Below are 21,615 nucleotides of genomic sequence, written 5' to 3' on the forward strand. Positions count from 1 at the left end.
TCACCGAGCTAATCGGACCGCTCAGAAATAGCCTACATCAACGCACCTTCTCGTTTTCAGTGAGAAACCCAGGTGGGGCAAATGCCAGCCCAGCACCGACAGCCACCAACCCCAGTGGGACCCCAGCTCCAGGCCTCGGCCGGCCACCAGCTCGCCCCTGGAAGGCTCTTTTCCGTATTAGTGTTGCAAATGTAGCAGCTATTTTGGCTACCGAAGAGGAGAAGTCACGGCCAAAGGCTAAGTGCTTTGTTATCTGGACAGGTAAAGCCGCAGCAGGCGCTAGCACTAGACATTTAACTATGAACTACAAGTCTTCAACTCATGCCGTACACGTCTGCGTGTAACCTACACCAAGTTGTAAACGTGATGCCTTGCCGCTTTGAGACACACCGCAGGATCTAGGCTGTAAGGCGTGCGTCCCCCCAGGCACACCCAGGCAGGTTTCTCACGCTACGGGAGATGTTTTCGGGTGCTGCACCACCACATCCCCCGGAGCGCAGGCAGCCTCATCCCGCCCTCCCATGCTGAGGATTTGCAGCTCCAGGCTGGCAGAACCATGGCACAAGTGTCTTGAGCAACCACAGCCATAGCTGGCTGGTATTCAAGCCTTTCGCAGCATGGCAGCACATCGAAGCCCATCAGAAATGTGTAACAAAGTCAACGTCTGAACTGGGAATGCTCTGCAGGAAGAGCGATCTCACCTGCCTGCGCTAAGCTATGCAGTTACTGGTAATTCAGTGTCCTGGACACACTGCTCTTAATTACTGGTTTTAGCTTGGACTACAGCCAGATTACACCCCAGATGAATTACCTTATGGTACAGTGTATGCTAGTTAACGTATAACTGTCTTTCCACCTTTATACCTCCCTCCCTCCCACCCACCCAAACTGGAAAAAGACAAGAGTATGAACTCATGGCCTCTGTAGTTTTATGTATACCAGACCTCATCTTAACTCTCCCAGTTTCATACTCTGATTGCTACCCCTATTACCACGCATTAATTGATCTGAAAACTGCCAGGCAGCCTCTCTGGAACATCCCAGCCTCAGTCAAGAGCTGTACCAGAACCCAAATTCCCATCTTGTAGCGCATCATGCTACCACATCCACCTGCAATGCAAGGGGCTGACAGCAGGCTTGGTTGCCAGTCAAATCCATGAACACTACAGTACACTATGTTCTGAGGTTAAAGGCAAACCAATCATTTCCTTTGTGAAAACAGATCTATCACCTTGGCTAAGCAAGCTACATATGCTGGAGTGGTAGGGTTGGATGCCCCAATCTCCAACAGCTGAGGTATCCTATGAGGAAGCAGAAAATCAAAAGAAAGCATTGGGCTGCTGCCAGTATTTTACCAGTAACGCAGCAGACATGGCCACCTCTTAAAATGTTTGTTCAGGATGGGCATAGCTCTGTGCGATAAAGAATTTGTTCGCTATTGAGTATGTAACATCAGGTTTGTGGGCTGACATTGAAGGAAAAACAATACGGGTTCTTTTCTGTTGGTAAAACCGAATTCAGCCCGGTGTAGTGCAAATCTGGAGAGAGCAAGATCTTTCTCTGTGCTGAAACACGTGCTGCAAGTTAAACTAGCCTGTGGCGTTGTGGGGAAGCAGAGCGGTAGTTAGTGGGCACTACGACAAGAGGAGAGAGAACAAACCATCCCAAACCATGGCACCCTCAGCCACCTGCTCGCGGCCCGGCTGGGGCCCGTGGCACACACCCACACATCACAAAAGAGCTCTCGCAGAACGCTTCACTAGGTGCTTTCCTCGCTGTGACAGCCCGTCCTGTGGCCAGCCGTCGGGGCGCAAGCATTGGGAGCGTTTATGGGAGCACTGGACCGAGGCTGAGCTCCACATGATGGGTGAGCCAGACGACCCCAGAGGTATGATCACTTTCCTCGCTGGGCCGGATTAGACCGGTGAGGATTTTAAAGTCGTGCTTCATCTTGAAACTCACGGTCACTTCACCCTCTTCTTTCTGTGGGGTGACCTTGATGAAAACTCCTACCTTATTGGCTTTTCTGAAGGCAATAACACTGCAAGGCAGAAAACAAAAGAATGCTGGGTCAGCCAAGTTCTCAAACAATTGTTCTGAGAGATTTATTCTGACACCACATAAGACGGATGCTCAGTTTACGTCCCGTGGGCTGAATATGCCCTGCTGGAAGAGCTACCCTGCTTTGAAGCTTACTCCCTGCTGCTCTTTTTGCAGGGGGCCCACAGCCACCCCTGCCTCACATCAGAACGTGGGTGCCCCCCTTTATGCTGACAGCTGCTGGCACATCTGTCAAACAGAACACGCCTGCTTCGGCCCCGGGAGTTATGTACCCAGCTGTGCAACAGGGAAGGGCCATGGTGTACAGCTCAAGTTGCTCTGTAAGAGGCTGCAGAACCTATTCCATTTTGAAGGCTGCAGGCAACTCTGTCACACACCCTACTGTGTCGTTCTCACTGCTACCGTGAACCCCCTCCTTACAAAGGAAAGGATTACAGAATATTCCTGGAGAGAATTACTACCACCACGTATAACTCAACTGCTGCAACAGCACACCTTGCCTCAAAAGGAACAAATGTCTCCTGTATAGTCCAAACCACAAGCAGAAAGATTTGCATTGCTGATCTCTGACTCCCCCAAAAAACACCATCCCCCCAAAGAAAATCTGAAAAAAAAAAACCCAAACATGCTGAAGACATAGAGTAGAGTGAGTTACTTGGTTGAAGTGCCAAGTTTTTAAGAGACAGGATCCCCACAGGACAGATAACACTCACTCAGGGTCATCCTGGAAGTCCTGAGGCTCTGCCAGCTCATCATATTCTGCCGCAGCATCTTTGCCAGCCAGAATAAGCTCCTTCGGAGGAACTGCCACCTGAAACAGAACACGAAGAGAAGCAGCCTTTCAGCACCGATGATCGCCTGCACTGCGAGCAGGAGAGAGCCCTCCCCTTCTGAGGGCTGCTTTACTATAGTTTAACAGAAATGTGATTCATCCTCAGCTTTCCTCCACTCTGGTACCAGCTGGTTACAAGTGAAATCATGTATTTCTCCCTTGGTTGGGTCCTGGATCTCAATAGACACAATTTCAAAATACTTTATGAGCTGATGTTTACATTGGTGACAGTCATTTAAGCTCCGAGGAGGAAAATGCAACGCAGTCAGCAGGGACTGAAGGACGTGTGAAAAGTGTGACCTGTGAAAGGGAGCAGAAAGCCTTGGAAGAGGCCTGGGCTCGCACAGGAGGGTACAATACCTTGGCAGTGCTGTTGATGTTGTCAGGGTCTCCCTCCTCGCACTCCAGCAGCGTGACATGTGTGATGTTCTCCACTGGATTGGTCAGAGTCAGAAGGACTTGGCTCTCCTGGGGAGATTCAGGAATCACAGTTCAAGAAGCAATTACTCTAAAATTCATCGTTACTGTTAGCACCTCCATCTTCCGTGACTGATCAACACCTACAAAAATTGCATCACCTATCCATCCCACCAAGGGATGGATAACGAACACCTCCAGTCCATAAGAAAGGTGTCAATGCCATGCAGCACTCTTTCTTAATATAAGAAATATGTATCTTTGGAATCTAGCCAAGATCTCAACTCCACACCTTTTTTTCTTCAGATATTGGCATGTGCTTGTGATGCCAGAGGTCACGCTGCACGGTAATCTACTCCTGCAGAGTGACAAGTACGCGCAGTGTTATTCTGACCACTCCCTTAAACACTGCACCCTCTCTAAACAGAGTGAGCGAAGCCCTCAGGGAACAATCATCACACCTTGTCATCTTCCAAAAAGATCCCACATCCACACCTCCCAGCTGTGTCTCACCCTAAGACATTTCTGGAAAAAAACTACTGACCTTCATGTAGCGCAGGTTGGGAATAGACATGATTCTCACTTCAGGCATATAGTTACTACAACAAGAACAAAGAAAATGACCATGACGGACTGTGCTGCTGTCTATAACCTACCTCTTGAAGTAGAGGGATGTATTCACAGACACCCATCTAACTCATTCAATGCTATTAGAGCTTAGCTGACATTAAAAAGAAAAATGAAGTGCCCTTTTGTTATTTAAGCCTAATCCTACAAACTCCTGCTACCGTGTGGGGGCTGGCACAGCATGCAGTGCCTTTTTCAAACTGCTAAAATCTTCAGCAAACTTTTTAGTAGATCAGAAAGCAAACCTATTACAGATAAGCTAAACAGATTTAAAAAGGCGATTACACCATCCTAAGAGATGACACAACCATACAAGAGGTCAAATCAAGAGTACAAAAGAAATGAAAACAGAAGGCATTAACTAAGTATTGATAGGCATTGTTCTCCCCAACCCCCATATCTTACTTACACAGCAACCAGCTGGATCTTGAATTTGATAGACGTTGGATTGAATTCTGGTTTGCTCAGGTTATGTTCACATACCTAGACACAAACGTATTTTAGTCAGCACCAAGAGACAGCGTCCAGTCACACACCAAAGAATCAGGGCTGCAAGCACAGTGGCACTGGCCACGACATTACCAGTCTCCAGTGCAGCACATATAAAAACTACCTTGGGATGCGTGTAGCCATAGCTGCGTCAAGTAACTGATACTCTGAAAATATCATATCCAGCACTATCAGTGCAATCTCATAAACACGAGATTTGGAACCAGGCTTAAAAACAGTTGGACAGTCGCTGACTGCAGCAGGAAGAAGGCACAAATACCTGCAAGCCCTCTGACTTACTGTGGCGGGTTTGACCTTGGCTGGATGCCAGGTGCCACCAAGCCACTCTATTGCTCCCCTCCTCAGCAGGACAGGTGGGGAGAAAATGAGATGGGGAAAAAACCAAAAAAACCTCATGGGTCAAGATAAAGGCAGTTTAATTAAAAAAAAAAAAAAGCAAAAGCAAAAGCAAAGGCTGCACACAGAAGTAAAAAAAAAAAAAAAAAAAAGGGAAACAAAGATTTTATTCTCTAATTCCCACCAGCAGGCGATGTCCAGCCACTTCCCAGGAAGCAGGACTTCGGTATGCATAGCAGTTGCTCCGGAAGACAAATGTAAATAACGGATGTGCCCCCTTCCTCCTCTTTCTCTCAGCTTTTATTGCTGAGCCGACGTCATATGGTATGGAATATCCCTTTGGTCAGTTTGGGTCAGCTGTCCTGGCTATGTCCCCTCCCAAGATCTTGCCCACCCCCAGCCTACTCATGAGGGGGGAAAACATTGGCGAGACAGCCTTGATGCTGTGTGAGCACTGCTCAGCAGTAGCCAAAACACTGGTGTGTTATCAACACCTTTCCAGCTACCAATACAAAGCACAGCACTATGAGAGCTGCTATGGGGAAGAGTAACTCCATCCCAGCCAGACCCAATACACTTACGCTTCAGAAACCATTAAAAAACCACACAGCTGGAACTCAAGACTGATCTCCTCATAAGCTACTCTTCAAAACACAGGCTCAGCCTGACCTTAATTATTTCTGAGAAAGTATTCTGCATTTGCAAAGCATTCTGCATCTTAAATACTTACAAGAATATTGCTCTATTACTCTGGGAACTAGATAAATATCCCTGTTCCACTGAGAAAGCAAGCAGCTTTTTAAAGTCCATGTAGTCAGCCAACAGCAGAACTTGGATTTAATTCTTGCCAGTCTCCACTTCCCAGCTCTCTGCTTTTCTTCTCTGAAATATCCTCTTTCTGCCTTCACCCTAAGGGCATCTTCAGTATTCTGCACCGCCTCTCTCTAATGTTTGCTGACTTGATTTTTGTCTTTAGTAATAGCAGAATTTTTTTAATTCCGACTGTACTGGCGGCCTTCTATGATTCCTTGGCTAGGCAGAGCACACAGACCCTTACGCAAACCCGCCTTTATATCTTTACGCATCTTTGACACTGTTGCCTCCCTTTCACATCTTCATCACGTCAGAGATGCGACAGCCTCCCTCATCTCCTAGTGCTGTTACCAGCAATCTGGTTGAGAACTTTCAACAACTAGAAGCATTTGAGCAGTTTCTTTTTAAATAGAAATACACAGCCCATTTCCCACAATCCAAGTTCTGTAAGACTAGAAAAAGCATTTTTTCTGTATTTAATTACCTACCCGACAGCGCAGTGAACGTTTAATCAGGAGGTGCTTATGACGTGGGTAGAGCTGGGAAGCACAGATCGGCTGCAAGTCAGGCTGCAGCAGACGCTGACGCAGAGTTGTCACTGGGCGCGCAACAGAAAGCAAGACCAAATTAATGTCTCAGGCACTGAAGCTCAAGCTAGATTGTACACATGCGCTGGCCTAAGAGCAAGCATGCCACGCATGTGTGCAGACATGCTACAATCTTTAAGAAACTTAATTTCACCTGCACCAAATAATTCAGAAGCCAAGTATCACTGTTTCTGGCAGTGAATCAATGGAAGGTAAGAGTTGTAGAAAGGGCTGCCCTGACTGGGCACGGTAACACTAGAGCAACATCAGTGCCAGCTCAGGAGAAACAAGGGACCCTGATCTCTGTTTAAAGCTCAGCTGGGGTGGAAACAGAATTTTGTATCATCTAGAAAATAAGTTCTTCCCCCCCCCTCCCGACCCCCAGGCAAATCAGATTTCATAGCTTTGCTACCCTCACAGCTGGGTGCTGCACAAGTACAATATACAGCTTCTCAGCAAGGAGTTTGCATAACTCAGACTCATGCATAGAATTAGTGACCACATAGTTCCCAAGGCAAGGAACTCCAGCAGCCAAACTTCCCATGGGTTTCTCCCAAAAAACAAGCTCCTCACTGTTCCCAGTGTCTAACAGGCAGGGAGCCACCTGGCAGCCTTTCCCTCACTGCAGGGAACCACGAAAGTTGTCTTCTTTACCAGCATCATGATCTCACAATGCTGACAGTCTCATGAGAAAAGGAGATGAAGATGATCTACCCCCTTCCATAAACCTTTCATGAATTAATTAATACTGGCGGACTTTGTAGGTCTGCAGGACTACTGAGAACATCTGTCCTACTTAGAGCCACCTCAGCAGGAAGCCCACATCGCTTCCTGTACTTGCTGTTTTATCCCATTTGCTCCCAAGTTTCGGTGACCAATTTACAGTATTTGCTGATTAAATCATGAGCCAGATAAATAACTGGTAAGTGGACGCAAGCTGTTCCAAGCTGATGTCAAAGTAATGCACAATTGTTACTTAACAGGTCAGTTAAGGTTCCAGCACCCGAGTAGCTCAGCTACTTCCTTATTTCCTGCTATTATTTAAAACGGATGTCAGCTCTCTTCTCCATCCAAAAGTTGACACTTCACATGCAGAGAAATTAAGGTCAGCAAGAAAATTAAACAACCATTAAGAGGCCTGACATATTTGTATCTAAGCTTTCCATGTACAACATGAAGCTGAGACTGCATGCAAAGTTACCATTTAAAACGTCAAAAATTTCACATCATTTCAACCCCAGCGTAAAAATTACTAAAACCTCGGGGCACCTGGAACTCCATGGACAAGTTTCCAGGTACTGCCCACGTTATAAAACGTAAGGGCAAAAAGTGACAGAATGTGAAGGTGTTACCTTCTGTCAGATTGATTGGCCTTGTGTAGTAATCCTCAGGAAGAGGTTCCACTTCTTCCACTGCATCAGCTGGCTCAATCTTGATCTCCTTCTGGTCCTCTCCTTCTTTCAGCCTGGAGCAAAGTGAGGGACAACTGGGTCATAAAATATGGCATGCGTGCTCTGACAGACAGCACCGGCAGTAAGAGCGTTATAACACAGAAGGCAGCGAGAGCTGAGATTGCAAGGCAATAGTAACTGCACAAGGACATGAGCAGCCACTTGTTTCTATTAGGAGAAAGCAAAACATCTGGAGCTGCTGCACAGAGATGCTCGAGGATTTGACATCTCTCTAACACTCCAAAGAAGAAAGCTCCTTTCAATGCTATCTGCTCATCATGTTTCTGAAGTTGCTTTACTGTTCTGTAGGAGGTTGCCTACACCTCCTATCCTTCCCACAAAGGTAACCCCAACCCTGAGACTCACGAGAGTCCAGCGAGGGCACTGATTGGTGCTCCGGGCCTCTGGCGTTGAAGCCTGGTTCCCAAGCCATATTTGTCCTACAAAGAAAAAGGGAACTGTCAGCTTCAGGTCTGCTTCCTGCCAGGACAAAAAGACCTACTGCAAACTCATCCTTTGAGCTGCATGACAAGCATAGGGAGACAAGCAAAGGAAAGCAAAAAGGGAAAGGTATTCAATGCTTCCCAAGATTTTTTTTCCTGCTCAAACTGTTAGTAAGGAGAAAACAATCACCACCACACTGCAGAGGGGGAGAGACAGATGTGGCTACTGCTTATAAAGCTTTTGCTCTTTCCTTAAATCACCAGCCTGCACTACTGACACATTTTTCCCTTTATCTTCTCTTCAGAGCAACTGCAAGTCAAGTAGTGAAGAATGAGGGCTCAGCTGCCAAAAAAACTGGGTCAACATGGGTATGAATCCATCTGAAATGCTCTGTAGCACTACTAGAAGCAGCTGGAAGGTTCAGCCTACAAGCCTTGTTCCCTAAGAGTATCTCTTGCCAGGCACACCAACTGGAAGGAATAGCTGAGCTACACCTCAGCTTTCTACAGCTGAACTGTACACAGGGTGCTTGGAGGCAGAAATCTTCCTCCTGGGCAGATCTGAAAACCGGGAGTTCTCACCAAACAAGAAATCTGAGCATCAGCCTACCCTAATGATTTTTCAAGGATCAGAAGATTAATGTTAGTGCCATTTGCCTCAGGCAGACAGACAGCTGCGTCTCAGCCAAGCTTTGTGAAGGACTGCTTTTTAAGCGTGCGTTACTTACCCAAAGACACTGCCCTGTTTGTAAGCTAACAAAATATATTTTTTTTTAACAAATGTTACCCTCTAACTAGTTAACTTTCATGTGTGTTTGTTCTAGGCACATCCAAGTCAGAGGCCCTGAGGCAAGGTGAAGAGTAGGATCTGTTACTGCCCTTCAGTTGGTACCATGAGAGCTTTAACACCAGCAGAAACTGTGAAAAGACTTACCACTACGTGTATAGTGTGTTGCTGCGGAGAGCCCCCAAAATAGCAGCAGGTAGCAACGGAGACAAAAAATGCAGCCATAAGACACAAGCAAGGGCACAGAGCAAGCACAGTTAATTGAGAAGTAGCAAGCATATGCAGAGTCACCCAGCTAAACAAAGTAAGCATTTACCTGCCAGTTACAATAAACAAGTCATCCAGGCCACAACCAAGTCTTAAGGCTAATTTCAGTTGAGACTTCATGCAGAAAAGTGCCAGACAATGCTGATCTAACTGTTATTGAGCTGTGGTATGTAACTGTCCTGAGAAAGAGCTACCACTGGTATCGTGACTGCGGTTGCACTGCATTTCACTGCTGGGTAACGCATTCCTTTGCATGGCAAGTATAAACCCTTCTGGCATTATCAGAGAGGACTATTAGAGAGAAAGGCAGTGTAACACACAGTAATGGGTGTAAAACTACTTGTCCCCAAAGAAACCCATGTGCCCTAGCACATTTTCTTCACGTTGTTCTCAATTAAAAAAAAATGCTGAGTAGCCCTATCGTGCTACCAACTATCTAATTTTCTAAGCTGAGGTTGCTGTGCATCACTTTTCCTGCCCTGAGGGCACTGTACTCCCAGCTCACCGAAAAGGCCAGGGGCATGTAGTTTCGGCGCCGCACCAGCTTCTTCCGGTCCCGCTCGATCTTCTCTTTCTGAGCCAACTGCTGGTAGTACTCAACCAGTTTGTTAATCTGGAGGGATGAAAAGGAACAGATGCCCAATGGAAGGGGAACAAATGCCAGATCAGCTGCTATTTGCTTTGTGGACAAGCTGGGGTTCCTGCTACTTGTTTCACTGTTCCTAGTACTAGCTGTATTCTGAAGGATACACATTAAAGAAGCCTGCATGTCTTAACACCCACACTGTGGGTGACAAACTGACCCTCCTCTGGGAATGACGTCTGTTGGAGAGCAGTGTCCAATTCTCACTTTGCAGTTAGGCAACTGAGAATTTGTTCACACATTTTCCATGACTAGACAGAGTAATGTCATGTGGCCAAAATTAAGCAATTTGGATTAGTGGAGCAAACAGCATCTCTTCCCCCCTCCTGAGGCTGATCACATTCAGTGTGGAGCCCTAACTGGTGACAGGGAAGGGTGGCAAAGGTGCAGCACAGTTTTCCAGATCCTAGACACCCTCTTGATCAGAAAACACCTTTTTTCACATACATACACAGCATATTTGTTGGTGTTGTTTTAACAACACTATTAGATATGAAGTTTTCAACTGAGTTTCTTCTGAAAAGGAGATTTTTATACTATGATATCCACAGGAGAGCCTCTAAGAGGCCTTCCTTCCATTGAATTCAGTCAAAGTGGAACTGGAACTGGTATGTGAAGGATTATATAGATGCAGAAAAAGTGATTGAGAGGGCCTGGTGTCTCTAACAGCTCTTTCTAGCTGATGCGTCTCTCAGCCTAAGCATGGCCTTCTCCCTCACTCACCCTCTGTGTGTGAGGATTCTCCGGCTCCTGCCAGCCACCACTAGCTGCACGAGAAAGAGAAAAAACAAAGTTCTCAGGAGAGTATTTCCAGACTCCACAGAGAAATTGCATCTAACACCCACCTATCTCGGTCTTACTCATGAAATATGACATTCCCTATTTTTGCTACACTCACTGTTGCAGTTCTTTAAGTTCACACCTGCACAAATATACACCTCTGAAAGCTTTTCACAGGCAGGTTTGGGCTCAAGGAGCTTCACCAGCTTTTATACTGTGTTTTTAAACAACTGCTGTTTGAGAGATACTCAGGACAGCACCTAAGAGTCACTTTAGCAGCAGGTACATGAGTTAACAAGAACAGTCTCTTATTACTGGCTCCCCATACCCCTGCACCTTCAGCTCTCAGTCTTCAGTCACATCAACACTGGAAGTCAAAGAGGACCTGCTTGGTCTACTCAGCCCTCTTTCTGGAGCCTGACAGCATCTTCTGCATGTCTTATGCACCAAGAAATAGATGAAAGCTTTGTTCTGGTGCTGTCATGAAGAGAAAAAACAAGTACAAACACTGACTAGTAACTCTGGAATAAGCCTAAGTGAACAAAAGTGACAGAAAATAAATTAGATGTTTATGCTGTCAGACTGAGCGGCTTCAAAGTCTCTGAAGGTATACAAACAAGATCGCAACTGTGGTGAGAGCGCACCAACTAAAAAAGCCCCTTGTTTGACAGCTTTCTCACAAGTCAGGTAACACGAGTATGGAAGCGGGTCACATGTTCCACTAACTCATCTCAGCTCTTCAGATGAGACTTCAGCGGCAAACCATTTTCCTGTGAATTTCCAACCGTGACTCAAAACCTGGACAGATATTACGTATCTCGTACAGCCAGAAACTAATTTGATTATCTGTTACCTTCAAAACACATACTGGGCTCCTGCTGTTACTCAGTTTTCTGTCTTTGACTGTCACTTACCGACAGACTTGTCTGCCATGCCCACATCCCGGGAAGTCCAGCGGCAAAATCCACAGGCCAGGTAATACGCTTTCTTCATGGTAGTCTTGGCCGGGTCATCAGGGAGTGGAGCAGGAATGCTTGTGGCCCGGGTGGAAAGGGTGTGCATGCAGCAGGGGCAGTCAAAGCAGTTAGCACACCTGTAAAGAGGAAGTGCTATCAGACAGCGCTCTGACAAGGATCCCAGGCTGAGGAAAATGCTCTCAACAAGCAAATAAAGATTAAGCCAACAGACCTTTTCATCTTATGCAACAGCATTAGGGAAAAAGGGCAACAGAGCCCTGAACAGACACAGGAGGGGTTCAGAGTCCACATATGAATGGCAACAGTGAGAAATACTGGGTGATACTAACAAACCCTTTGTATTATGAGAGCAGGTCATCAAAGAAACTAGAATGTGAAGAGCACATGATGCATCATGGAAAGGCACTCATTCCCCAAAACAGACTAAAAGGTAACAAGAAGCGATATAAGTTTTGAAGAGAGTTTCAGATACATGTGATCAGGTGTTGATTAAGGAAGAAGCTGTTTAAAATAGCAAGTCTTGATGAAAAAAGCCAAAGTGACCTCACCTATTCTTTTTCAGCTTGGCTTCAGCTGAAGGCATGTTTTCCAGGCAGCTGGGGCAGTAGTGAGAGTCCACCTGATGAACAAGACGGTCACATCACTTCCTGGCACGCGTTTGTCTAGACAGCATACTGGCAGCAGCCTGAAACTCTGCCGCGCAATTTAACAAGGCTTTGTGTCTGGCAACGGACAGGTGAAGTCAGTGAAGACCTGAGACATTTTTTGGTATCTGAAATCTTATCCCATCTCAGTCAAATTTTGATCTTTAATAATGTAAGTCAGAAGGTTTCTTAAGCCAGGAGAGATTAAACCACTCCACCTAGTAAATGGGAAAAGGACAACCAGGCATTTTGCGGTTATCAGAATTTAATTTTTCAGCTTTAACAGCAGGTTTTAACATGCTATTTTCCACTTATATCTGCATTTATTCTGCCCTTGTACTTACACTGGTCAGAAATCCATGCATTTCAGAAAACGTTTTGTATCTGTCTGCTGTCACAAACTAATTTTGTTAATTAAAACAACAGCAGCAAGAAGGGGGTCCCCTTCCTGAAGAGGAAAATAAACTTACAGTTAAACAAGGCAATGCACAATGACTGCACCCGCCACGCTATGGAGAATTCACAACAGACACAGCCTGGTGACAAATCTATTTTCTACTCTTCAGAGGCTTTGACATTTGCGAAGAGATACCTCTTCCGAGATCTGGGTTGCACAGTCATTCTTTTATGGCTTTTCAAATCTACCGTAATTTCTCAATTCACTCACGCTTCCACAAAACCAATTTTACCAATTTTATTATGACGACCTGAGAAGTCACATGAGCAGCCCCAGGCCCAAGGCTTGTCCGGGGTCTGCGCTGCACAAAAGCGGCGCTCCCGGCAGGCCCCCCCGCGCTCGCCCCAGCCTGACAACCCCCAGCTAAAGGCTCCAGCCATTCCTGGACAAAGAACAAACCCTCCACAGCAGAAATCCTGTATAATGTGGGGGGAAAAAAGCTTGTCCAGGTGGAAATAAATTCACACCAAATACTCCCAAGCCCGGCTTCATCCTCAGAACCAGCGCCATGCTCCGGGGCCTCGGCACGCTGAAGGCGTGGGTGCTGTTATTTGGGCAGCGAGTGCTGCAAACGCCACCACATCCAGCAAATCTGGGCAAGCCCCAGGGGCCGTCCGAGAGCGGCTCCCCGCTGTGAGACAGCGCCAGCCGGAGCCCGGGAGCCGTGCGGGAGCTCCCGGCCCCACTCGGCCCTCGCTCCAGGCCGGGCCCCATGCAGCGGTGCGGGTCGGTGGGTGTCCCTGCCCCTCCCCGGCCGGGCCCGATGGGGATGCGTGCATGGGAGGGGGTCCTTGTCCCTCCCGGCCGGGCCCCGCGGAGGGGCCGCTCCCGCCCCGCCGGGCCCTATGGCGGGGGGGCACAGCCTCTACGAGGGGAAGCCGCCTCTCGCGGCGGCTCCCACCCCTGGTACGCGTGCTTCAGCCAATCACAGCCCGAACTCCGCCGACGGACAGGGATGCAGAGCCAATCCAATGCAAGGCACCGCCCCCTCCTTCATCCGCTGCCAATCACCCCACTCTATGAAGGCACGGCTGTGCCCAGCCCCTTACCGCGCCACCAACCAATGGCATAGCAGCCAGCCAGCGAACGGCAGGAGAGTCGCCCAATCGGTGCGCGAAGTGAGGGCAACGTCCCGCCCCGACCCACCCGGGCTGCGGGCGCGGCGCGGCCGGGCCGCCGTTACCTCGTGCGAGACGCACTCCAGGGAGCGGAGCTCGCTGCAGTACCGGCAGAAGTACAGCTGCGACAGCGGCGCCCGCATCTCCTTCTTGCCACGCACCAGGTACAGCACCCGCTCCGACTGCAGCAGCGACGCCATCTTGGGAGGAAGGCGGCCGCCGCCGCGCCGCCGCCGTCCCACGTCACCGTGAGACGTCACGGCACCGCCCCGCCCACGTGACCCGGGCGGGAGGGGGCGGGGCCCCGGCAGCCGGACATGGCCGCCGGCGGGACATGGCCGGCCTCGCAGCGGGCAGCGCGGCGCGGGGCTGGGCCGGTGCGGGCGGAGGAGCTCCCGGTACCGCCGGGACCCGGACCCGGACCCGGACCCGGACCCGGACCCGGACCCGTACCCGTGCTTTGCCCGCCCTACGGAGCTTCCCCCGGGCCGCCGCAGGGCCGCGCCGCGCCTCGCCCGGGGCGGGGAGGACGAGCAGCCGTGCCCCGGCTCTGCCCGCGGCGGGGCCCTGGCTCCCCGCTGCGTCCCCGTGCGAGGCTGCGTGCTCGGGCACCGGCCGCCTGTGTGCCCCGCCGGGCCGGGGCCGGGGCCGGGGCCGGGGCCAGGGCCAGGGCCAGGGCCAGGGCCAGCCCGGCCACTTGGCACACCCCAGGGCTGTTGCAACACCTTTTCCTCTGCTCTTCCTATTTCCTTTCCCCGAGCCTTCGCTCACGCTTGCTTCGCTGCCCACGTCCCCTTCTGAACGCACAAGCTGCTGGATTTCTTCATACCCCGAAGGTGGTTCCTCTTTACTCTCACGGCCGTCGAAACCCACGCCGTGGGATCCGCGGAGAAAGCGCGAGGTCGCAGCGCTGCCCTACGTGTCCAAGGCGGCAGAGTTTGCACCAGCAAACCCCCCCCCGGCTTGCTCCTGGCCGTGCCACCCGAGCGCCCATTGCAGCCTGGTCATTCCCCAATATGCCTGTCCCAACGCAGCGCCTGGCATCAGCCCCTGGCCTCCGCCCGTGGGGTTCCAGAGGAAACCCCTGCCCGGGAGGATCTGCCGCCGCTCGCGATAAAAAACCCCACGTGCTTTTTATCCGACAGCAGCAGCTGGAGGGGGACACGATGTTTGGAAGGCAGGGAGGAGGCTGCCCGCTTGGCTGCCTGTGTACTGCTCCAGGGGGAGCGGGGAGCTGCGTGCCCGGGAAGTGCCTGGAGGCCAGGGCTGTCTGAGCACACGGCAGTGTGCTCTGCTACCGGGAATCCAGCAGGTTCCCCCGGGAAAGGCAGGGGTAAAGGGTGCAGTGTGCGGGTCCCACTGTGGGTGACACTGGGCTTGTGTCCCAGCAGGAAAATCAGAGCATCCCACCTTGCTTCCTGGGGCCGGCCAGGAGTAGCTGCTGCTGGCTTTGCTCTTCAGCATCACTGACAGAGTGGAATATTCCACCGGGCAGCGGAAACCCTGTTCCCAGCCGGCAGGCCGAGGTCTGCTGCCTCCCCGGAGATGCTCTCTGCCTGTGTCTCTGTAAATCAACCCTGCCCCAAAGCCCTGGGGAGCGCTGGCTGGCACCTCGCTGCTGGCGTTGCATGGAGGCTCTCGGTGTTTCTGGCTTTCCCCTCTTGCCCCGGGCCTCGGAGGCAAGCGGGTGCATGTGAGCCCTGCTGTTGGTGAGGCAGGAGGGCAACGGGGCAGGGGAAAAGCTCTTTATTGAGCTGTTACACTGTGAAACGTCCCGGCGGTGCCTCCCTGGCACCTGAGACCTTCGCGTTTGGCTCTAGGTGGGCTCCCCCGGTGGGACTCCGTCCTGGGGAGGGGGGGGGGGCGGTGAGCTGGGGTGTGCTCTTGCTTTATCCTGGTGCAGAAAAAAAGCTCCTGCCCTGCCCTCCCTCCCTTCCTTTCCCCAGCCCTCCCTTCCCCTCGCCCTCCCGTCCCCCCTCCCCTGCCGCCCCCCGCGGGCCGGCCCGGGCCGGGCGGGGCCAGGCGGAGGCTCCTTCCCCCGGCGGGGATCCCGCCGCTGCCGCCGCCTCTCGCCGGGGCCGGGGCCGGAGCCGGAGCCGGAGCCGGAGCCGGAGCCGGAGCCGGAGCCGGAGCCGGAGCCGGAGCCGGAGCCGGGCAGCGCCGCAGGTAGGGGGGCGCGGGCAGGCAGGGCAGGCAAGGGCAGGCAGGGTGCTGCTGCTGCTGCTGCTGCTGCTGCTGCTGCTGCTGCTGCTGCTGTTGCTGTCGCTTCTCCCCCGCGGCGGGGGCTCGTCCCGGTCCCCGTCCCCGTCCCCCCCCCCGGGGCTGCCGGAGCTCGGGGCGGCTGCGGGCGGGACGGGGGTGCTCAGCCCGGTGCTCTCGGCCGTGCCACCCGGCTGCCGGACCCCCGGCCCAGCTGCGGGCCCCATGGAGGGGTGGTGGGAGGAAAGGCAGCCCCGAGCCCTGCTGCTGATGGAGCCATTAACGCCGTGACTCGGCAGGAGGCACCCGGGGGGGTGGGGGGAAGGTGCGAGGTTCCCCCGAAGCGAGTGGGGCTCCAGCTGCCCTGGTCCCACCGTTTCCCCACCTGATGACCCACTCCTGAGTGACCAGCAGGACGCCTGGTTGTGGTTTTGCTTTATCAGCTACTTTAACAACAGTGGCAATTAACAGGAAAGTTTTTCCCTGGGCTTTTATCCGGCTGCATCAAAGCACGCTATAAATCCTGGGGCTTCCCAAAGTAGCCTTTACCAAAGCCCTTTGCTCTCAAAGGAGGCTAAGGCTGGACGTGGCCGCAGGGGTGTCCTTGGAGAGAGCAGTGGGGTGCTCAGAGCGATGGGGGGGTTCTGTCTATGGGAGGGATGGAGGGGGCTGCCCCATCACCCCTCTGCCTCTCCCTCGCAGGATGGACCTCCCTGAACCCGCAGCTCCTGCTGTCCTCCCCAAGCACATCCTGGACATCTGGGTCATCGTCTTAATCATCTTGGCCACCATCCTCATCATGACGGCCCTGGTGCTCTGCCCAGCCACTGCTGTCATCATCTACCGCGTACGGACTCACCCCACGCGCAACGGCATCGTGTGAGGCTGCGGAGAAGGCGCCGAGGGACGGCCACCTGGCCGGGCAGGGGGTCACAGCCTTGGGACCCTATGCCGGGGACCCCGCAGAGCCCGATGGGGTACCCTGAGAGCTGGGGAGAGACGGGCAGGAGCCGTGGTGGGCCAGCACCCAGACACCTGCCCCTGTACCTGGCTCTCGCCAGGTGAACCCACTGCCTCCTATTTACCCACTGAGCTCACGGGGACCGTCAGGGAGATGGCGGCCTGGGCACCAGCGGGGAGATGTGTGACTTTGCAGACATGTCCAGCTAGAAACGACTCACTCCCAGGAGGCAGGCAGGCTGGTCTCGCCTTCGCTGGCAACCTCGTCTCCTCCCAGGCAAGCAGCAAGGAGTGGAAATGCCCGGCAAAGTTATTTTTTCTTTGGAGTCCCAGCTGTCGGGGTGGTTGGGAAAGAAGGCTCAAAGGAAGATGAATGTGACTTCTGGTTGCGCATTCGGAGACTCAGCTAAAAGCATTGGTGATGGAGCCCATCCTGGCTGCACAGCAGATGGGCAGCTGGCACTGGCTTCTCCTCTATCAGATACCTGCTGAAACTGTAGGAAAACCCTGTGGGGTGCTCGGTTCCTCTGGGTCTCGTGGGGCAGAGGAGCGTGGGCAGCTCCTGCCAGCCCGCCTGCCCGCACGCCAGCTGCGCTTGGTGCTCGTGCAGACGGTGAGGGCCCCCACTGCTCACCCGGCACACCGGCCCCATTGCGGGGGTCTGTGCACCCCTCGCCTGAGCAGGCAAAACGGGAGGAGCAGAGGGGTTCGTGCCCAGGTGGTGGCAAGGGACCATGTAAGCTCTTACTTTGCCCCTTGCTACGAAATAAATGGACTTTATTCTACACGTGAGCGTGTCGTGCAGCTCTGTCCACACTATGGATGGTGTCCAGGTGCCTGTGCATGGGATCTGAGATACTTTGCAGCCTCTCCAGAAACCCTCCCCGTGCTGACCTCCTGCACCGCCTTAGCTCGAGGTCCCCGGGGTTCTTGCCTGGCCTTTGAGCCCGGCGGCCGCAGCCCCACGGGAGGCACGCTGCCAGCCCAGCCCCGCGCTCTGGGGGTGCAAACCCAAATCTGTCTGCAATAGCGGCAGCAACTGTCAGACAGCGGGTGGGAAGGACCCCCAGGGACTTTCTGACAGCGGCGACGGCTGCTTTTCTCCCGCTCGGGCAACCGGCATCACTCCCCCCCGCCAGCCTCATGCTGGGCTGTTGGTGTGTGGCAGGAGTCTGGGGGCCAAAACGGCGTCCCAGTGACTCACGTCGACAAAGCTCACAAATAATAAGATGAATCAGGCTGGGATGTGGGGAAACGCTACGGTGATGCTGGTGGGAGTTGTTTAGATCCTGTTTTCTGTGCTGGAAAGAACAACCACCCCCGCGGTGTTGGAAACCCTGCATCCCATGCCTGTACGGCTTGACCCGTGACAGCCGGCGTTGGGTTTGCTTTTGATGTTGGGGCTGGAGGGGCGGGCGATTTCTGGAGAAGCAGGGCCTTGGGTGAACACCTCCCGGGAGGGAGCCCAACATGGGGGCACAGCCCCTGGGGAGTGGAAATGCCTGTGCTGGAGCTGTGGGCTGCAGTTGTGCTGGGGAGGGAGTGGACACGTATTCCTTGCCCAGCCCAGAAACAAATTTCTGTTTCGAGCCATCATCTTTCTCTCCCCTCTCGAGTTGCAGAATTTGAGGCAAATAACCAGAGTTATTTTCCTGTTTTTCCTCTCTTTCCCTCCCTTGCTGGCACGGTGTGACGGCAGCTGGAGGAGATTTTGGCTGTGCTGGTTAGGAGCAGCCCCAGCTCTGCCTCCCCCCACGCTCCACCCCAGTGTCCCTACCCTGGGGACACCGTGGTGTGTGGGGACAGCCAGCGGCATCTGGCACAAGGAACCGGAGCTGAGCGGCTTTGCTATTAGAGGAATAGGGAAGAAGCCACAAATACTGGAGTGGTTTGAGAAGGAAGCCTGGTTTGGAGCAAAACACCGGAGGAAAAGCATGCAAACTCCCCCGTCCCTGCAGCTATGCCCGGTGGCTGTTCCCACCTCCCCGTGTCCTTTGTTGTGAGCAGCCGGGGTGTGCAAAAGGTTTCTTTTCATGGTAGGAGTTTTCTGGGAAGTTTCAAGCCTGTGGCAAACAATTCCAGGAAAGGCATTGCAAAGCCTTGGAAAGACGGGTTTTCTCATGACGACAACAACAAACTGAACAGAGCAAAATGGTGGTGGGGGGAGAGCAGGGAGAAGCTGGGACATTTATAAAGCATGAAAATGGGGGGGGGTGGATTTAAACCGATGTGCACTGTCGAGTCAGAAATTCCTTCTCCAGGACTGAGCAAGATAAGCAAATCCCCCCGCGGCCCTGACATCGGTGCCTGAACAGTGCTGGAGCTCAGAGGCAGCGTTCGCGTGGCGTTTTGCCGAGGAAAAATGCCTTTTCCTGTCTGTTGGGGAACGGGTTCCGCAGCGGTGACGCTGCAGCAGGCAGGCGCGATGTGAATGCCAAGGTGATTCAGCACTCGCCAGGATGCTTCCCGGCCAGCGCCGGTGGGTGCTGGAGCGTGGCGGGAGCCGGCTGCTGGCCCGCGGGGGCTGCTGCTGGGGGAGGTGGATGCTGGCAGCCCCGGCGGGGCGGAGGAGATGCAGGACGCTGGCTCTCACCTCGCCTCTGGGCAGCCATGAGAGCCATGCCTGCCATGCAAGCACCCGGCTTGGCTGCCTTATTCCTGCCGGACGGGGCATCGCAGGCCCTGGGGCTCGTCAGGAAGGTTGTAGGGAGCCTCAGCGGCAACTGTGCAGCAGGAGCCGACCCCAAACATCTTGGGTGCCACGGGGAAAGCGTTGCCTGGAGCAACTGCTGATAACCCAAAGACAAGCCCCGTGGCCCCAAAGGGAGACTGACGGGGTCCCAAACCGCCCTCTGCGCTCCAGGCTGCAGCGGGGTCTCCAGGAGCACATCACACACATCACGGGCGATGGGCTCATCGGCAGCAGCGGGTCACTGTGTGCCCCTGTCCCCTTGGGTGGGGGGCAATGGGCCAGGGGCATTTCTGCAGGGGGCAAATCTTTGCCCAGGAGAGGCTGGGATGGGGATGCTGGAGGGGCAGCACCTGCAGCCATAGCCCGGGGGTGCGGGGGCACTTGGGGAGGGAGGGTCTCTGCTCCAAAGGGTGCTGGGCACCGTGCCCAGGGGAGGAGGCTGCCGTCGAACCAGGGCAGCGCCTGCGGGAGCACACGGGCTGGGGCGAGGGCCGGGCTGAGCTGCGGAGGTGGCAGTGTGGGGGAAGCCTGGTGCTGGGAGAGCTGGGGCCTCTTGCCTGGCAGAGCTTGTTTTGCTTTCCCCTCCTGTTGCACACCTAGAACAAAAGTTCAGAGGTTGCCCCAGGATTGATGCCGTGCCAGGCTGCCAGAGGGAAAGCAGCGCGGCTGCCAGCCAGGATGATGCTGCCTGCTGTTGCCCAAGTCCCTCGCCGCTGTCCCCAGCACGCTGCTGTCCCCGTCCCCGTCCCTCTGCATGGAAGAAGCTCCTCACTCAGGTTTGGGACAAGCCCAGCCAGTGGCAGTATGTGGTTGCCACTGCCGTTTTCACGTTCCCTGTGCTACCGGGGCCCTGCAGCCTGGCGCGAGGTCTCTGCAGCCCCTGGCCCGTGGCTTGGGGACAGTCGGAGAGGCTGGTGGCAGCGCCAGCATGGTGGCCGGGGGACTGGAAGCACCTGGCCTCCTGCCCCCGGACTCCTGCCAAACATCTGCAGCAGGCGGGGGCCGGCTCCAGCCCAGCTCTGGTGGAAAAACAACTGAGGAGGGAGGTTCATGCGAGGGTCAGCCTGCCCAGCATGCCTGCCATTTGGGGTGGGGCACCCCGATCCGGGAGGGTGGAATGGCACCTCTGCTCTCCTGTGCTGCCTCCGGCACGGTACGACACGGCGGGGACACGGGGTGACATGCCCAGGGTCCCACAGAAGCTCAGTGGCAGAGATGGGGTCCATCGACTGCGGCTCATTAAATCCTCCCCCGTTCCCCACCTCCACCGAGGCCGATTTGGCGCCAGGACCCAAGGAGGGAGGACTTGGAGAAACGGGTCCCGTATTTTTATTTTGGCTTTAGGAAAACACAGTTCAGGAGTGGCTCAGCCTTTCCCTGTGCATGGTGGGGATCAGGGACACATGGAAGGGACACAAGCAGGCTGTGGAGACACTGTGCGTGCCGCGCTGCTCATCCCAGCCCCAAGTCCCTGTTAAGAGGAAAGCCACCAAAGCCCCATGCAGGCAATTAGGGGATATAAATAGAAGTGGGTGGCTGTTCCCATGGTGGGAACTAGCAGGGCAGGGACCGCAGCCCCGAGCAGCTCCCTGGCTCTGTCCCGGCTCTTTCCTAGGAGGTGGCTCAAGCCCCGGCTGGGGTCAGCAGCGTGAGCTGGCTTGGGAGCACAGCACGGTGCCGGGGACCGTGGCACCATGCTGGGCATACACCAGTCCCTGTTAGCTGCAGGATGCAGCAAGATGCAAGGAAGCGTGGCGGCCAGAAGCTGCAGCCCCATGGCCTCGTGGCCCCAAATCTCCCCAGAGCCTGGGAAGGGAGTGGGGAGGGTCAAGCCCCTGGTTTTCGCTCCAACAGGCTCCCTGGTTTTGGCAAGGAGCCGCCTCGTGCCGCCACTAGCCACATCCGTGAGGGGTGACCAGAGCATCCCTGTGGCCAGCCTGGCTGTTAGCGCATTGTTTTGGGCTCTGGGCAGTCCCCAGCCAGCAGCTGAGCACCTCAGAGTTTTGCCTGGACC

The 21,615-nt window shown here is 53.7% G+C and overlaps 2 protein-coding genes across 4 annotated transcripts; one reads left to right on the forward strand and one right to left on the reverse strand.

The window, feature by feature from the left end:
- Positions 1–922: 922 nt before the first annotated feature.
- Positions 923–13,950, reverse strand: DCTN4 (dynactin subunit 4). Of its 2 annotated transcripts, XM_075714921.1 has the most exons (14): positions 13,816–13,950; positions 12,080–12,150; positions 11,469–11,647; positions 10,498–10,541; positions 9,637–9,744; positions 9,012–9,032; positions 8,001–8,074; positions 7,536–7,648; positions 6,085–6,194; positions 4,347–4,420; positions 3,855–3,909; positions 3,254–3,361; positions 2,775–2,872; positions 923–2,041 (listed from the first exon to the last, which is right to left on the reverse strand). In XM_075714921.1, exons 1-14 carry the CDS (start codon positions 13,948–13,950, stop codon positions 1,828–1,830), a joined length of 1,404 nt encoding a protein of 467 aa, XP_075571036.1. In that variant the 3' UTR covers positions 923–1,827. The 2 variants fall into 2 exon arrangements, with proteins under 2 accessions (XP_075571036.1, XP_075571035.1); XM_075714920.1 differs by lacking the exon at positions 9,012–9,032.
- Positions 13,893–17,499, forward strand: SMIM3 (small integral membrane protein 3). Of its 2 annotated transcripts, none has more exons than XM_075714922.1 (2): positions 13,893–13,914; positions 16,652–17,499. In XM_075714922.1, the coding sequence occupies exon 2, from the start codon at positions 16,653–16,655 to the stop codon at positions 16,830–16,832; it is 180 nt and encodes a 59-aa protein (XP_075571037.1). In that variant the 5' UTR covers positions 13,893–13,914; position 16,652; the 3' UTR covers positions 16,833–17,499. The 2 variants fall into 2 exon arrangements, with proteins under 2 accessions (XP_075571037.1, XP_075571039.1); XM_075714924.1 differs by lacking the exon at positions 13,893–13,914 and adding an exon at positions 15,887–15,916.
- Positions 17,500–21,615: the final 4,116 nt, after the last annotated feature.

Source organism: Pelecanus crispus, chromosome 8 (genome assembly GCF_030463565.1).
Source record: "Pelecanus crispus isolate bPelCri1 chromosome 8, bPelCri1.pri, whole genome shotgun sequence".
Taxonomy (NCBI): domain Eukaryota; kingdom Metazoa; phylum Chordata; class Aves; order Pelecaniformes; family Pelecanidae; genus Pelecanus; species Pelecanus crispus.